The 13,806-nt window shown below is 40.4% G+C and overlaps 1 protein-coding gene across 4 annotated transcripts in view; it reads right to left on the bottom strand.

Annotated features, from left to right (window-relative positions):
- Positions 1-13,806, bottom strand: part of LOC121458481 (cilia- and flagella-associated protein 206) — a 45,942-nt gene that overhangs the window by 2,413 nt on the left and 29,723 nt on the right. For 3 of the 4 annotated variants that reach the window (XM_041667792.1, XM_041667795.1, XM_041667793.1), the window contains one exon: positions 3,370-3,513. The exons of the other annotated variant lie outside the window; for it this stretch is intronic. In XM_041667792.1, the coding sequence (XP_041523726.1) occupies positions 3,370-3,513 (144 nt within the window). The remainder of the gene's footprint in view (positions 1-3,369; positions 3,514-13,806) is intronic. 4 annotated transcript variants of the gene reach the window in all.

The raw sequence follows: 13,806 nt of genomic DNA, 5'->3' as shown, positions 1-13,806 counted from the left end.
GTGGTGATGGTGGTGGTGGTGGTGATGGTGGTGATGGTGGTGGTGATGGTGGTGATGTTGGTGATGGAGGTGGTGGTGGTGGTGGTGGTGGTGGTGATGGTGGTGGTGATGGTGGTGGTGAGTACAATAAGTATGAGGATGTGTATGATATGGTCACAGGCATGTGTGTGCCATGGTGTGCAGGTGGGAGTCAGAAGCTCCTGGTGTTAATTCTCTCCTTCTGTGGTAGGTTCTGGGGACTGAACTCAGCAGCTTTCATGGCAACGTTCTGAATTATCCTGATGGACCAAATATCTCATTTTTCCTATAAAACATTGGAACACTACAAAATCAAGAACAGAATAAAATTAAGAATTCCTTATGAAGTGGGAAAACATGTGCAATGCTGAAAATGAGGCTAAAGAAAGGCGCACAATATTGAGTCACAGTGATCTCAGCTGTGACTTTAAATGACCTTATGATTGCTTTAATATTAAACTTTAAGATTTGTAGAACTTTGACTTAAAAAGTCAAATCATACTTGTCTAAGATTTATAGTGAATTTTTAAAATGAGCTTTACCCTATGCTGTTACTATAAAAATCTGTCTTCAGGTTATACAATTTTAGTTTTGTTTACTCTCTTTTTTGATAACTAGTAAACATGAGTACAAACAGATGGCACAGGCCAGGAACACGGAGGAGAAGGACTGGAAGGCGGAACTCAGTGGTCACTGGGTTGAATAGCACATGGAAAGCCCTGATTTCATCCTCAGACCCACAAGGAAATGGAGAGGATAAGAACTAAGAAGATGTTGGAACAGGGTAAGAAAATGCGGTAGTGGGTACCAGAGCAGATGAATGAAGGAGGACAGACCTAAATATTTCAGAGTTTGGACCATCAAGAATCCAAATCTCTTCCCTACAACTGCCCAGCATATAGTCCACATTAATAAGACTTTAATCTTTTCATGATTTCTGGTAGCATAATTTTACTATTACAAGAACCTTGTTATATAAGCAAATATTTTTGTGCTGGGGTTGGAATCAGGGCCTCCCACATTCTAGCAAGTGCTCCACCACAGACTTGTACCCCTAGCCCAGGTCTACAATTTCTTACACTGTCCATTATAAGACATTCTGGAAAATGCATTAACACGTCAATAGAAAGCATCGGTACACAGAGAGGCCCTAAAATACTTTGTATCCTTTGCCTTGAGATCTTTCACAGTGCTGTCCCACCAATGTTGGTGCTTTTCTACCCAATCTTATTTAAATCCTTCTTTCTGTTCAACCCACCTTGGGCATTAAAAGATCTGCCTTAACACACTTCACATTCTCAATTAATTCTAAATGGATTATTCCCCTTCTGAGTAACAGCCAAAGGTTGGTTGACGAGAAGTTCCCCCATATATCTTTGCTGTGGCACCAGTCGGCTCAGTTAGCTTCTGGTAAGCGTCATGGCCCCACCTCCCACTCAGGTAGGCATGATGTGGGGTGCCCTTCTCTATATTTGTTGCTTTTACTGGTTGATGAATAAAACTGTTTCAGCCAATGGCTTAGCAGAGCAAAGCCAGGTGGAAAATCTTAACAGAGATAGAAAGAGTAGGTGCAGTCAGAGAGACACCATGTAGCAGACAAGGGAGAAGGACACATCAGAACTTTAGGAAACTTACCGGTAGGCCACAGCCTTGTGGCGATACTCAGATTAATAGAAATGGGTTAATTTAAGATGTAAAAGCTAGCCAGTAAGAAGCAGTGTTGCAATTAATATGGTTTCTGTGTGATTATTCGGGTCTTGGGCGGCCAGGAAATGAAAGAGCAGCCTCTGTCTACATAGGCACACTGGGATTGCAGTTGTTTGTGCCACTGAGTCCAACTTTTATGCTTTTATATAGGTTTGGGGCACCCAATCTCAGGTCATTAGGCTTGTGAAACAAGAGTCTTCTCCTACTGGGAAGCCATCTGCACAGTTCTCCCTGCCTGCAGTTTAAGATTGACATGCAAACTTTCTGTTCTTACCGAGCAGTCTTTGTTTACTTCACACATAATTTCAGAAGAATGGTGCATGCAATAAATGAAGGCTACGGACATAACTGATTTTTATCACACATATGCTATAAATCCTCCCTCCTTTGTTTTTGCTGGGTATTCTGTGGTTGCTATGAGAAAGGTGACTAATAAGGTAATGTTCTTATCCCCCACGTTGTTATTCAGCAAAGGCCCTACTATATTAAATGATACTAATACATTAAACATCTATTGTCTTAAATACAAGGTGCTGAAAAAAAAGAATAAGAAGCAAGTGAGGAATTCTACTGGGCAGGACAAGGACGAGAGCTTCAAAGACAGACTTTAAGAGTTGGTGTCTGTTCTCATCGCAGTGGCCCAGAATCCACAGGATGAACACACTATGTCTATGAGAATGGGGGAAGGCACAGGCTGTACACTATAATCCTCAGGAGGCTGAGGTTAGGCCAGGAACATGTTGAATTCCAGGCCAGCCTGGGCTACCCAGCGCAAACCTATCGTAAAGGGGTACAACATCTAAGATTTGACAGAAAAGGCTTAAAAGAAAAAAAAAAAGAAGTGGGAGGAATAGGGTTGCTGCTGTTGTTTGTTTGTTTTGCTTTGTTTTCTGATACAGTGGTTTAACTTGGGACTGCTAGGCAAGTGCTCTACCACTAAGCTATGTATGTAGCCCTTAATATACAATACAACACACACACATACACACACACACACACACACACACACACACACACACATCTTTAGCATTGGTTCTTTCTAAGTTATTCAAGCTGCCCATGAACTCACCCTTTAACTTAGGTTAAAGTCTCAGACTTCTGAGTAGTTGGAAGAACATACTGATACTATCTAGAGCTGAAGAAAAGGTATTCTTTTATATTTGATATTTAGTCTGTTTTTATTTATTTGTATGCATCTTGTGTACATGTGTTTGAGGGATGGCAAAGGCCAGAAGAGAGTGTCAGATCCCCTGGGGCTGTCAACGTGAGCTGCCCAAGCGGGTACTTGGAAATGAACCTAGGTCCTCTATAAGAATGATGAGTGGCCTTAACCACTCAGCCATCGCTCCAGCCCGGAAAACAGTTTCCAGACTAGGAAGTAAACAGTAAACCATCATTAGTACCTGGCTGGTGTTACTAGAGAGTGGGTTCACGCTTCCATATTTTCATACAGGTTTAAAGTTAGAAAACAACCTTACAATATATGAAGCCAGCAGGTTATAAATTATGCTAATTACTTTTCTATCTGCAAAGTACTGTGTAGGAACTTATTACTTTTATATAAACAATTGAACTTACCAACTGGATGGGCCACAATACCAAAATTTCCCACCTTTGAACAATTTAGAAAATACTGTTACAAACCAGTCTTATAGCTTTTCTTCTTAATTCCCATTCATTCCACTCATATGATCTCACGGTGGTTGGCGGCAATATGTGTGTATCTGTCTGCGTGCTATTTTCACACTTCGTAATTGGTTTTATATAATGCTTGTCAACATCTCTCATCTAAAGAATTGGAATTTTGTAATTAGTACTTATAAAAATTAAACAGTATATATAGATAACTGAAATGATTTATATATATATCTTGAATGCCAGGCCAAGATAAAAAAAATTTCAAAACTCGCAGCAAAATGGCAAATGACATTTTTCTAACTTATATGAAAGTATTTATTAAAATTTTCCTCATAAATTTTTGAGCAACTGGTTCCTGCCATATTTTTTCTAAATTAGAATTTTGTATAATATACCTCATTGAGCACAAAATTACATATGGTAGCCACTTGGGAGGCAGAGGCAGGTGGACTTCCATGAGTTTGAGGCCAGCCTGGTCTACAAAGTGAGTTTCAGGACATGCTCCAAAGCTACACAGAGAAACCCTGTCTCGAAATACAAAAAAAAAAAAAAAAAAAAAAAAACATATGTTAAGCTTAAGATAATTTTGATAATAGTCATGTACACACACATGCACGCGCACACACACACACACACATACACACACACACACACACACACACACACACACTGATATCCAGGAAATGACTGGGAATTTTGAGATCCACTGACAAGAAAATTAAGTTGATGATAACTTCAAGAATGAACATATCGATTTATTTAGGGCCACAAATAGCTTCAAGGCTTTTTATGATAATACTCATAACTCCAAAATTATATATACATTATAAATTAAATATGAACATAAATAATCCATATTTACATGCTTTTAAAAATATTTTTTTGTAGCATGATTAATAAAAACTCAGAGACAGATATTGGAGTTCAACCTAAAGGTCAGAAAAGCAAAGAGCCAGCCACTGGCTCTTACCTCTACCTCAGTCCAAAACAGCCATCCTGCCTCCAGGAATCTCAGCACGAGACTGTGTGTAACAATCGTCTCCTCCTGTCTTATATTCCTCACTAGGGCTAGGTGCACTAGGGTGTGCACCACCACCTCCTGGTTTCTATGGCAAACTAGTGTGGCTACTGGGATTAAAGGTGTATGTCACCACTGCCTGGTCTGTTTGACTCTCTGGTCTTCGGGTAAGCTTTATTTATTAAAATACAAGTGAAATATCGCTACATTTCCCCTTTTGTCTAAAATAAAAAGGCTATAACTAATATAAGAAAAACTGTACAATAACTATATACAATATATATACAGACATTTTATTTTAATATATTTTTAGTTGTGTTTGTGTGCAAGTGTGTGGGGGTGGGGGTGTAAAACACATCTTATTGAGCATTGCATGGGTGCAGTGCCTGCAGAGGCCAGAAGAGCACGTTGCATCTCTTGAAACTGGGGCTGCGAGCAATATTGAGCTGCCTGCCATACAGTTGCGGGGAAACAAGCCCAAGCCCTCTGCACGAGCGCGAACAGTAAGTGCTCCGAACTGCTGAGCGACCTCCTAGTTCCTTTATGGTTTCTTTAAATCTGAAAGACTCATACACATGTTTGTAAGAGAGAAAAGCACATTTGAAAATGTCACATGAAAGCTCAAGTAAAAAAAAGATACAAATAGTAAATTGGAATTCAAATGAAAACTGTCCTACCTGAGCAAGCCAACAAACAACTTTAAGCTAAATAAAGATGCCCAAGGGAATTAGAAAATACTTAGAACCGTGAGAATGGCTGTGTTTAAAAGCATATGGCCTATAACTTAATAATAAATGAATATAAATGCAGCTTATACATGCCCAAAGCACAAGAATTAATGAGACAAGCTGCAATCGAAGGAAGCCAGAAAAGAATAAAAGAAAATAAAGGAAGTACGTGAGGGGAAGTGATACAGATTGCAGCCCGAGATGGGAAACGGAAGCCACTGTGGGGTTCAGTTCTCTAAGAAAAGACAGAGAAAACAATTTAATGCAAGTAAAAATAAACAGTAAGTATAATTAAATAAGACAGGACCTGGCAAGATGAATCAAAATAGAGAGGCTAAAGTAAGTAATGTATGGAATTGCAAAGCAGCTTCCTGGGTGGGGAGGCAGGGGATCACTGGTTCCAGGAAGCATGGGCTTTGTAAGACCCTCTCACAAAACAATACAAGCACAAAGGGCAGCAGAAGAGGCTGGACATGCTCACACACAGCATTTGGGGGGCAGAGATAGGACAGATCTCTGTGAGTTCAAGGCCAACCTGTTTTACGTAGCACGTTTCAGGACATCCAAGGCTACCGAATGAGACCATGTTTCAAAAACCAAAACCAACCAAAATGGTCTGGATCATTTTGGAGGCAATAGATCAGGTAGAGATTAAACCAGTTAGGGAAGACTATCATGAAACCTTCATGGAAATAATTTGAATAAATTCTTAGAAAAATACAGCTCATTAAATCTGATACAAAAATAAGTAGAATATTGTACCTGAAAAACATCTTAATGTTAAATTAGTTATAGGAATTTACATTAAATATAATAAAACTGGTCAAAGTTAGCTCAGTCTTAGGTAAAGTTGTTTAATCTTATATAAAATTAAGATATAGTAATTTATATATGGGCAGATTATGGAGTAAAAGCTGAATCATTTCTCACCAGATGTAAAAAAACATTTTATATCATTTCAGCAAACGACTTTTTAAGCTGCCAAAATCCAGGGTGGGGAAATATCCTCCATCCTGGCATGGAAAAGCACTCCAGGAGGACAACAGCACCTACTTTAACCACTTCTAGGCAGCACTGTACTCTGGCTGCTTGTCAAGGTAGTACAGCAAGAAGAGAAAACAATGACGTGTAAGATAAATACAGGCTCGCACAACGTGGCCCAGAACACAACCTAGCCTCTGCTCCGTTCCCTAGCTGGGCAATGACTGAAGGGCATCCACGGCCTTTGTTTTCTGTTTCTAGTCCAGTTTTTACCTGCACTAAAAAAATCTGGGACATTTTATTAATACTTAATTTAAAAATGAAGGGAAGGAGATTTGCTGAGCTGATACCAGCCCAGGACAATACACTTGCCCAGATGTCCCTTAAACGCTAGAGGATGTTGGCAGAGTTTGAGCACAGTACTGCCTTCACATTCTAACAGGTATTTCCTGCTGTGTCACATTCTTCACATTTCTGTCCTGGGAAAAGATCCAATTAGTAACTATAAACAACTGTTCTTTGTGCAGTAGAATAAAAGGCATTAACAGATTGGTATCTTATGCATTATGTATTTTGTAATCAAAGCTGTAACCATACGTGTGGCTAAGAATAAAGACCCTGCACTCTGCTTCCCAAATTAGCTGTGTCCTTACTGGTCTCCATTTCGATGGTGTCCATGGTCCCCCTGGCCCCAATTCTTCACAGAGTAAGGAACAAGAAATAAGGCTGATTAAGAAAAATGAAGAAGCTGGGCAGTGGTGGTTCACACCACTAATCCCAGCACCGGGGAGGCTGAGGCAAGCAGATCTTTGTGAACTAGAGACCATCCTGGTCTACAGAGTGAGTTCCAGAACAGCCAGGGCTGCACAGAGAAACCCTGTCTTGAAAAACAAGAAAGAAAGAAAGAAAGAAAGAAAGAAAGAAAGAAAGAAAGAAAGGAGAAGGAAGAGATGGAAGGAAGGAAAAAAGGGAAAAACAAAGAAAGAGAAAAAGAAGAAAATGGGAAAACAGAATACACACAGGTAATTGTGGTCCCCCCCCCCCTCATTGTGAACCTAGAACAGTCTAGAATCATCTGGGAAGGCAGTCTTGATGAAGACTGCTCTAAATCGGGTTGGCCTGTAGGTTCTCTGTGGATGATTGACTAGGTTAATTGAATCAAGATGATGTCCCATTCTGGGTGGCTCCATTCCCTATGAAAGAGATCCTGACCTGTGGGATCTGATGACTTGGGGCTCTATGGGCACCTGCATACATGCATGTACACACACACACACACACACACACACACACACACACACAGAGAGAGAGAGAGAGAGAGAGAGAGAGAGAGAGAGAGAGTTAGTTAGTTAAAAAGTCCTAAAAAGTTAGTTAATAAAATGACCTTAAAGGCTAGGCTCACAACCAAAAATAAATGGTTGGTTTTAATGTGTGATTTTTTTAAATTTGAAAATCCTTTTTGAGAACCCTGCCCCGCTGTATGCTAGGACCAGTGCTCAACTACAGTCTTAAGCTCCTAAACTAAGGCGACCCACCCAGAGCGGTGAGTGCCTGCCAGCCGGGCAGGCCTCAGGGTCCCCTGTAAGGGAGTCGGGCACCTTCAGCTCTGGCACCAGGCTTCCTGCGCGCTCCTGGATACCACCCTCCCCCCCCCTGCTCAATTCATCCTGTTGGCCCTGGATCATTGAGCTACCGGCGGCCCTGTTTAGTTGCTGAGGAATCCCATCAGGACGGTTGCTGAGGAATCCCATCAGGACGGTTGCGGAGGAATCCCATCTGGACGGGAACGGTTCCTGCTTCTACACTGAAGAGATATACCCTGAGAGTCAATCACAGCAAAGTCTGGACCAAGAGACCAGGCCTCTCCTGGCTCCATTTGAAGGAAGAGATGGGAAGGCGCCAATACAAGAATTCCTCCAACAATCTGAAAGGCAACATGACACCACCAGAAACCAGGGATCCCGAAATAAGAAGAATTGTACACCCTACTCCTGAAGAAATAGAAGAAATCGACTCAAAAGTGAACTATATGAAAATAATAGAGGACCTTAAACAGGAGGTGAAAAACTGCCATAAACAATTAGAGATTACAAACAAAAAGGTAGAGGAAATGAATAAATCGCTCAAAGACACGCAAGAAAACCAAGAGAAACAAGAAAAAAGCAATCAAACAGGTTAGGGAAGCGGTTCAAGACATGAAGAATGAAATGGAAGCAATGAAGAAAGCACAAACCGAGGGAAGAATGGAGATGGAAAATCTGGGTAAACGAACAGGAATGACAGAAACAAGTACTAACAACAGATTACAAGAGATAGAAGAGAGAATATCAGACACTGAAGATACCATAGAAAAAATAAACACACTGATCAAAGAAAACAGCAAAACCAACAAATTCTCATCACAAAACATTCAGGAAATTTGGGACACAATAAAAAGACCAAACCTAAGAATAATTGGAGTAGAAGAAGGAGAAGAAGTGCAGCTCAACGGTACAGAAAATATACTTAATAAAATTATAGAAGAAAACTTTCCCAACCTGAAGAAAGAGGTACCTATGAAGGTTCAAGAAGCATACAGAACACCAAATAGGCTGGATCAAAAAAACCATCCCCTCGCCATATAATAATCAAAACACAAAATACACAGAATAAAGAAAGAATATTAAGAGCCGCAAAGGAAAAAGGCCAAGTTACTTATAAAGGTAAACCTATCAGACTTACACCTGACTTCTCTATGGAAACCATGAAAGCCAGAAGGTCCTGGATAGATGTACTGCAAAAACTAAGAGATCATGGATGCAAGCCCAGACTACTATATCCAGCCAAGCTTTCGTTCACTATAAATGGAGAAAACAAAATTTTCCAGGATAAAAACAGATTCAAACAATACGTAGCCACAAATCTAGCCTTACAGAAAATTATAGAAGGAAAATCACTAACCAAGGAGTCCAACAATGCCCACAATAACTCAGTCATCTAGAGACCTTTCACCAGCGCAACTCAAAGAAGGGAAACACACAAACCCTACTACTAAAAAAGTGACCGGAGTTAACAACCACTGGTCATTAATATCACTTAATGTCAATGGGCTCAACTCACCTATAAAAAGGCAGAGGCTAAGGGATTGGATACGAAAACAGGATCCAACGTTCTGCTGTCTACAAGAAACACACCTCAACCACAAAGACAGGCACCTACTCAGAGTAAAGGGCTGGGAAAAGGCTTATCAAGCAAATGGTCCTAAGAAACAAGCAGGTGTGGCCATACTAATTTCTAACAAAGTTGACTTCAAACTTAAATCAATCAGAAGAGATGGAGAGGGACATTTTATACTCATAACAGGAACAATTCATCAGGATGAAGTCTCAATCCTGAATATCTATGCCCCGAATATAAAAGCGCCCACGTATGTAAAAGAAACATTACTAAAACTCAAGGCAACCATCAAACCACACACACTAATAGTAGGAGACTTCAACACTCCTCTCTCACCAATGGACAGGTCAATCAAACAGAAACCTAACAGAGAAATTAGAGAATTAATGGAGGTAATGAAGCAAATGGACTTAACAGACATCTATAGATTATTCCACCCGAAGAGGAAAGAATATACCTTCTTCTCTGCAGCTCATGGAACCTTCTCGAAAATTGACCACATACTCGGTAACAAAGCTAACTTACACAGTTACAAAAAAATATTAGTAACCACCTGTGTCTTATCAGATCACCATGGATTAAAGTTAGAATTCAACAACAATGCTACCCCCAGAAAGCCTACAAACTCATGGAAACTGAACAGTCAACTTCTGAACCATACCTGGATTAAGGAAGAAATAAAGAAAGAAATTAAAGTCTTCCTTGAATTCAATGAAAATAAAGAAACAACATACTCGAACTTATGGGACACTATGAAAGCAGTGCTAAGAGGAAAGTTCATCGCACTAAGTGCCCACTTAAAGAAAACAGAGAAAGCACATATTGAAGACTTAACAGCCCACCTGAAAGCTCTAGAAAAAAAAGAAGCAGACTCACCTAGGAAGAGTAGAAGATTGGAAATAATCAAACTGAGGGCTGAAATCAACAAAATAGAAACACAGAAAACAATCCAAAGAATCAATGAAACAAAAAGCTGGTTCCTGGAGAAAATCAACAAGATTGATAAACCCCTATCCAAACTAATCAAACGGCAGAGAGAGAATTTGCAAATTAATAAGATCAGAAATGAAAAGGGGGACATAACCACAGACACAGAGGAAATTCAGAGAATCATCAGATCATATTACAAAAGCCTGTATAACACAAAACTGGAAAATGTAAAAGAAATGGACACTTTTTTAGATAAATACCATATACCAAAGTTACACCAGGACCAGGTGAACAATCTAAACAGACCTGTTGGTCGCGAAGAATTAGAAGCTGTTATCAAAAACCTCCCTACCAAAAAAAGCCCAGGACCAGATGGTTTCAATGCGGAATTCTACCAGAACTTCCAAGAAGAGCTAATACCCATACTCCTTAATGTATTCCACAATATAGAAACAGAAGGGTCATTACCTAATTCCTTTTATGAAGCTACAGTTACTCTGATACCAAAACCACACAAAGACTCAACCAGGAAAGAGAATTACAGGCCAATCTCACTCATGAACATCGACGCAAAAATCCTCAACAAAATACTGGCAAACCGAATCCAAGAACACATTAGGGAAATTATCCATTATGATCAAGTAGGCTTCATTCCTGAGATGCAGGGCTGGTTCAACATACGAAAATCTATCAATGTAATCCAGCATATAAATAAACTGAAGGAAAATAACCATATGATCATTTCATTAGATGCTGAAAAAGCATTCGACAAAATTCAACATCCATTTATGTTAAAAGTCTTGGAGAGATTAGGGATACAAGGGTCATACCTAAATATAATAAAAGCTATATACAGCAAGCCGACAGCTAACATCAAATTAAACGGAGAGAAACTCAAAGCCATCCCACTTAACTCAGGAACACGGCAAGGCTGTCCACTCTCGCCATACCTCTTCAATATAGTACTTGAAGTTCTAGCAATAGCAATAAGACAACATAATGGGATCAAGGGGATTCGAATTGGAAAGGAAGAAGTTAAACTTTCGTTATTCGCAGACGATATGATAGTGTACTTAAGCGACCCCCAAAACTCCACCAAAGAACTTTTACAGCTGATAAACAGCTTTAGTAATGTGGCAGGATACAAGATCAACTCCAAAAAATCAGTCGCCCTCTTATACACAAAGGATATGGAAGCAGAGAGGGAAATCAGAGAAGCTTCACCATTCACGATAGTCACAAACAGCATTAAATATCTTGGGGTAAATCTAACCAAGGAAGTGAAAGATCTATTTGACAAGAACTTTAAGGCATTGAAGAAAGAAATTGAAGAGGATACCAAAAAATGGATGGATCTACCTTGCTCTTGGATTGGGAGGATCAACATAGTAAAAATGGCAATTCTACCTAAGGCAATTTATAGATTCAATGCAATCCCCATCAAGATCCCATCAAAATTCTTCACAGATCTGGAGAGGACAATAATCAACTTTATATGGAAAAACAAAAAACCCAGGATAGCCAAAACAATCCTATACAATAAAGGATCTTCTGGAGGCATTACCATCCCTGACTTCAAACTCTATTACAGAGCTACAGAAATGAAAACAGTGTGGTACTGGCATAAAAACAGAGAAGTCGACCAATGGAATCGTATAGAAGACCCGGATTTTAACCCACAAACCTATGAACACCTCATTTTCGATAAAGGAGCTAAAAGTATACAATGGAAGAAAGAAAGCATCTTCAACAAATGGTGCTGGCACAACTGGATGTCAACCTGTAGAAGAATGAAAATAGACCCACATCTTTCACCGTGCACAAAACTCAAGTCCAAATGGATTAATGACCTCAATATCAGCCCGAACACACTGAACCTGATAGAAGAGAAAGTGGGAAATACCCTACAACAGATGGGCACAGGAGATCGCTTCCTATGTATAACCCCAGAAGCACAGACATTAAGAGCAACATTGAATAAATGGGACCTACTAAAACTGAGAAGCTTCTGCAAAGCAAAGGACACTGTCACTAAGACACAAAGGCAACCTACTGACTGGGAGAAGATCTTCACCAACCCCACAACAGACAAAGGTCTGATCTCCAAAATATATAGAGAACTCAAGAAACTAGACTTTAAAATGCTAATTAACCCAATTAAAAAATGGGGCAATGATCTGAACAGAGAATTCTCAACAGAAGAAGTTCAAATGGCCAAAAAACACTTAAGGTCATGCTCAACTTCCTTAGCAATCAGGGAAATGCAAATCAAAACAACTTTGAGATATCATCTTACACCTGTCAGAATGGCTAAAGTCCAAAACACCAATGATAACCTTTGCTGGAGAGGTTGTGGAGGAAGGGGTACCCTCATCCATTGCTGGTGGGAATGCAATCTTGTGCAACCACTATGGAAGTCAGTGTTTCGGTTTCTTAGGAAATTCGGGATCAACCTACCCCTGGACCCAGCAATACCACTCTTGGGAATATACCCAAGAAATGCCCTATCATATGACAAAAGCATTTGTTCAACTATGTTCATAGCAGTATTATTTGTAATAGCCAGAACCTGGAAACAACCTAGATGCCCTTCAATGGAAGAATGGATGAAGAAAGTATGGAATATCTACACATTAGAGTACTACTCAGCGGTAAAAAAACAATGACTTCTCGAATTTTGCATGCAAATGGATGGAAATAGAAAACACTATCCTGAGTGAGGTATCCCAGACCCAAAAAGATGAACATGGGATGTACTCACTCATAATTGGTTTCTAGCCATAAATAAGGGTCACGGAGTCTACAATAGGTGAATCTAAAGAAGCTAAGTAAGAAGGGGAACCCAAGGAAAAACATATAGTTATCCTCTTGGCTAAGGGAAGTAGACAAAATTGACGGGGAGAAAATTGGGAACTTGGGGTGGGGTGGGTTGGGGGTAAGGGGAAATGGGGAGAGAAAAGTTAGAAGGGAAGGAGGTCGGGCCTTGGGAAAGCAGGAGGATTGGGATAAAGGAAGGTTGGACAGGGGAGCATGGAACCACAATTCTTAGTTAAGGGAACCACTTTAGGGCTGGCAAGAGACCTGACCCTAGAGGGGCTCCCAGGTGCCCAAGCTGAGGTCCCCAGTTAGTTCCTTGGGCAGTTGAGAATAGGGAACCTGAAATGACCCTATCCTTGAGCAATACTGACGAATATCTTGCATATCATCATAGAACCTTCATCTGGTGATGGATGGAGATAGAGACAGAGACCCACACTGGAGCACTGGACTGAGCTCCCAAAGTCCCAATGAGGAGCAGAAGGAGGGAGAACATGAGCAAAGAAGTCAGGACCACGAGGGATGCACCCACCCACTGAGACAGTGGAGCTGATCTATTGAGAGCTCACCAAGACCAGCTGGACTGTGACTGAAAAAGCATGGGATAAAACTGGACTCTCTGAACATGGCGAACTATGAGGGCTGATGAGACGCAAAGGACAATGGCACAGGGGTTTGATCCTACGTAATGTGATGGCTTTGTGGGAGCCCAGCCAGTTTGGATGTTCACCTTCCTAGATATGGACGGAGGTGGGAGGTCCTAGGTCTTACCACAGGGCAGAAAACCCTGACTGCTCTTTGGACTGGAGAAGG

Source organism: Microtus oregoni, unplaced genomic scaffold (genome assembly GCF_018167655.1).
Source record: "Microtus oregoni isolate MIOR12 unplaced genomic scaffold, Mior012 000017F_ref0000208, whole genome shotgun sequence".
NCBI classification, from domain to species: Eukaryota; Metazoa; Chordata; class Mammalia; order Rodentia; family Cricetidae; genus Microtus; species Microtus oregoni.
This window is presented reverse-complemented; position numbering and strand designations above follow the sequence as displayed.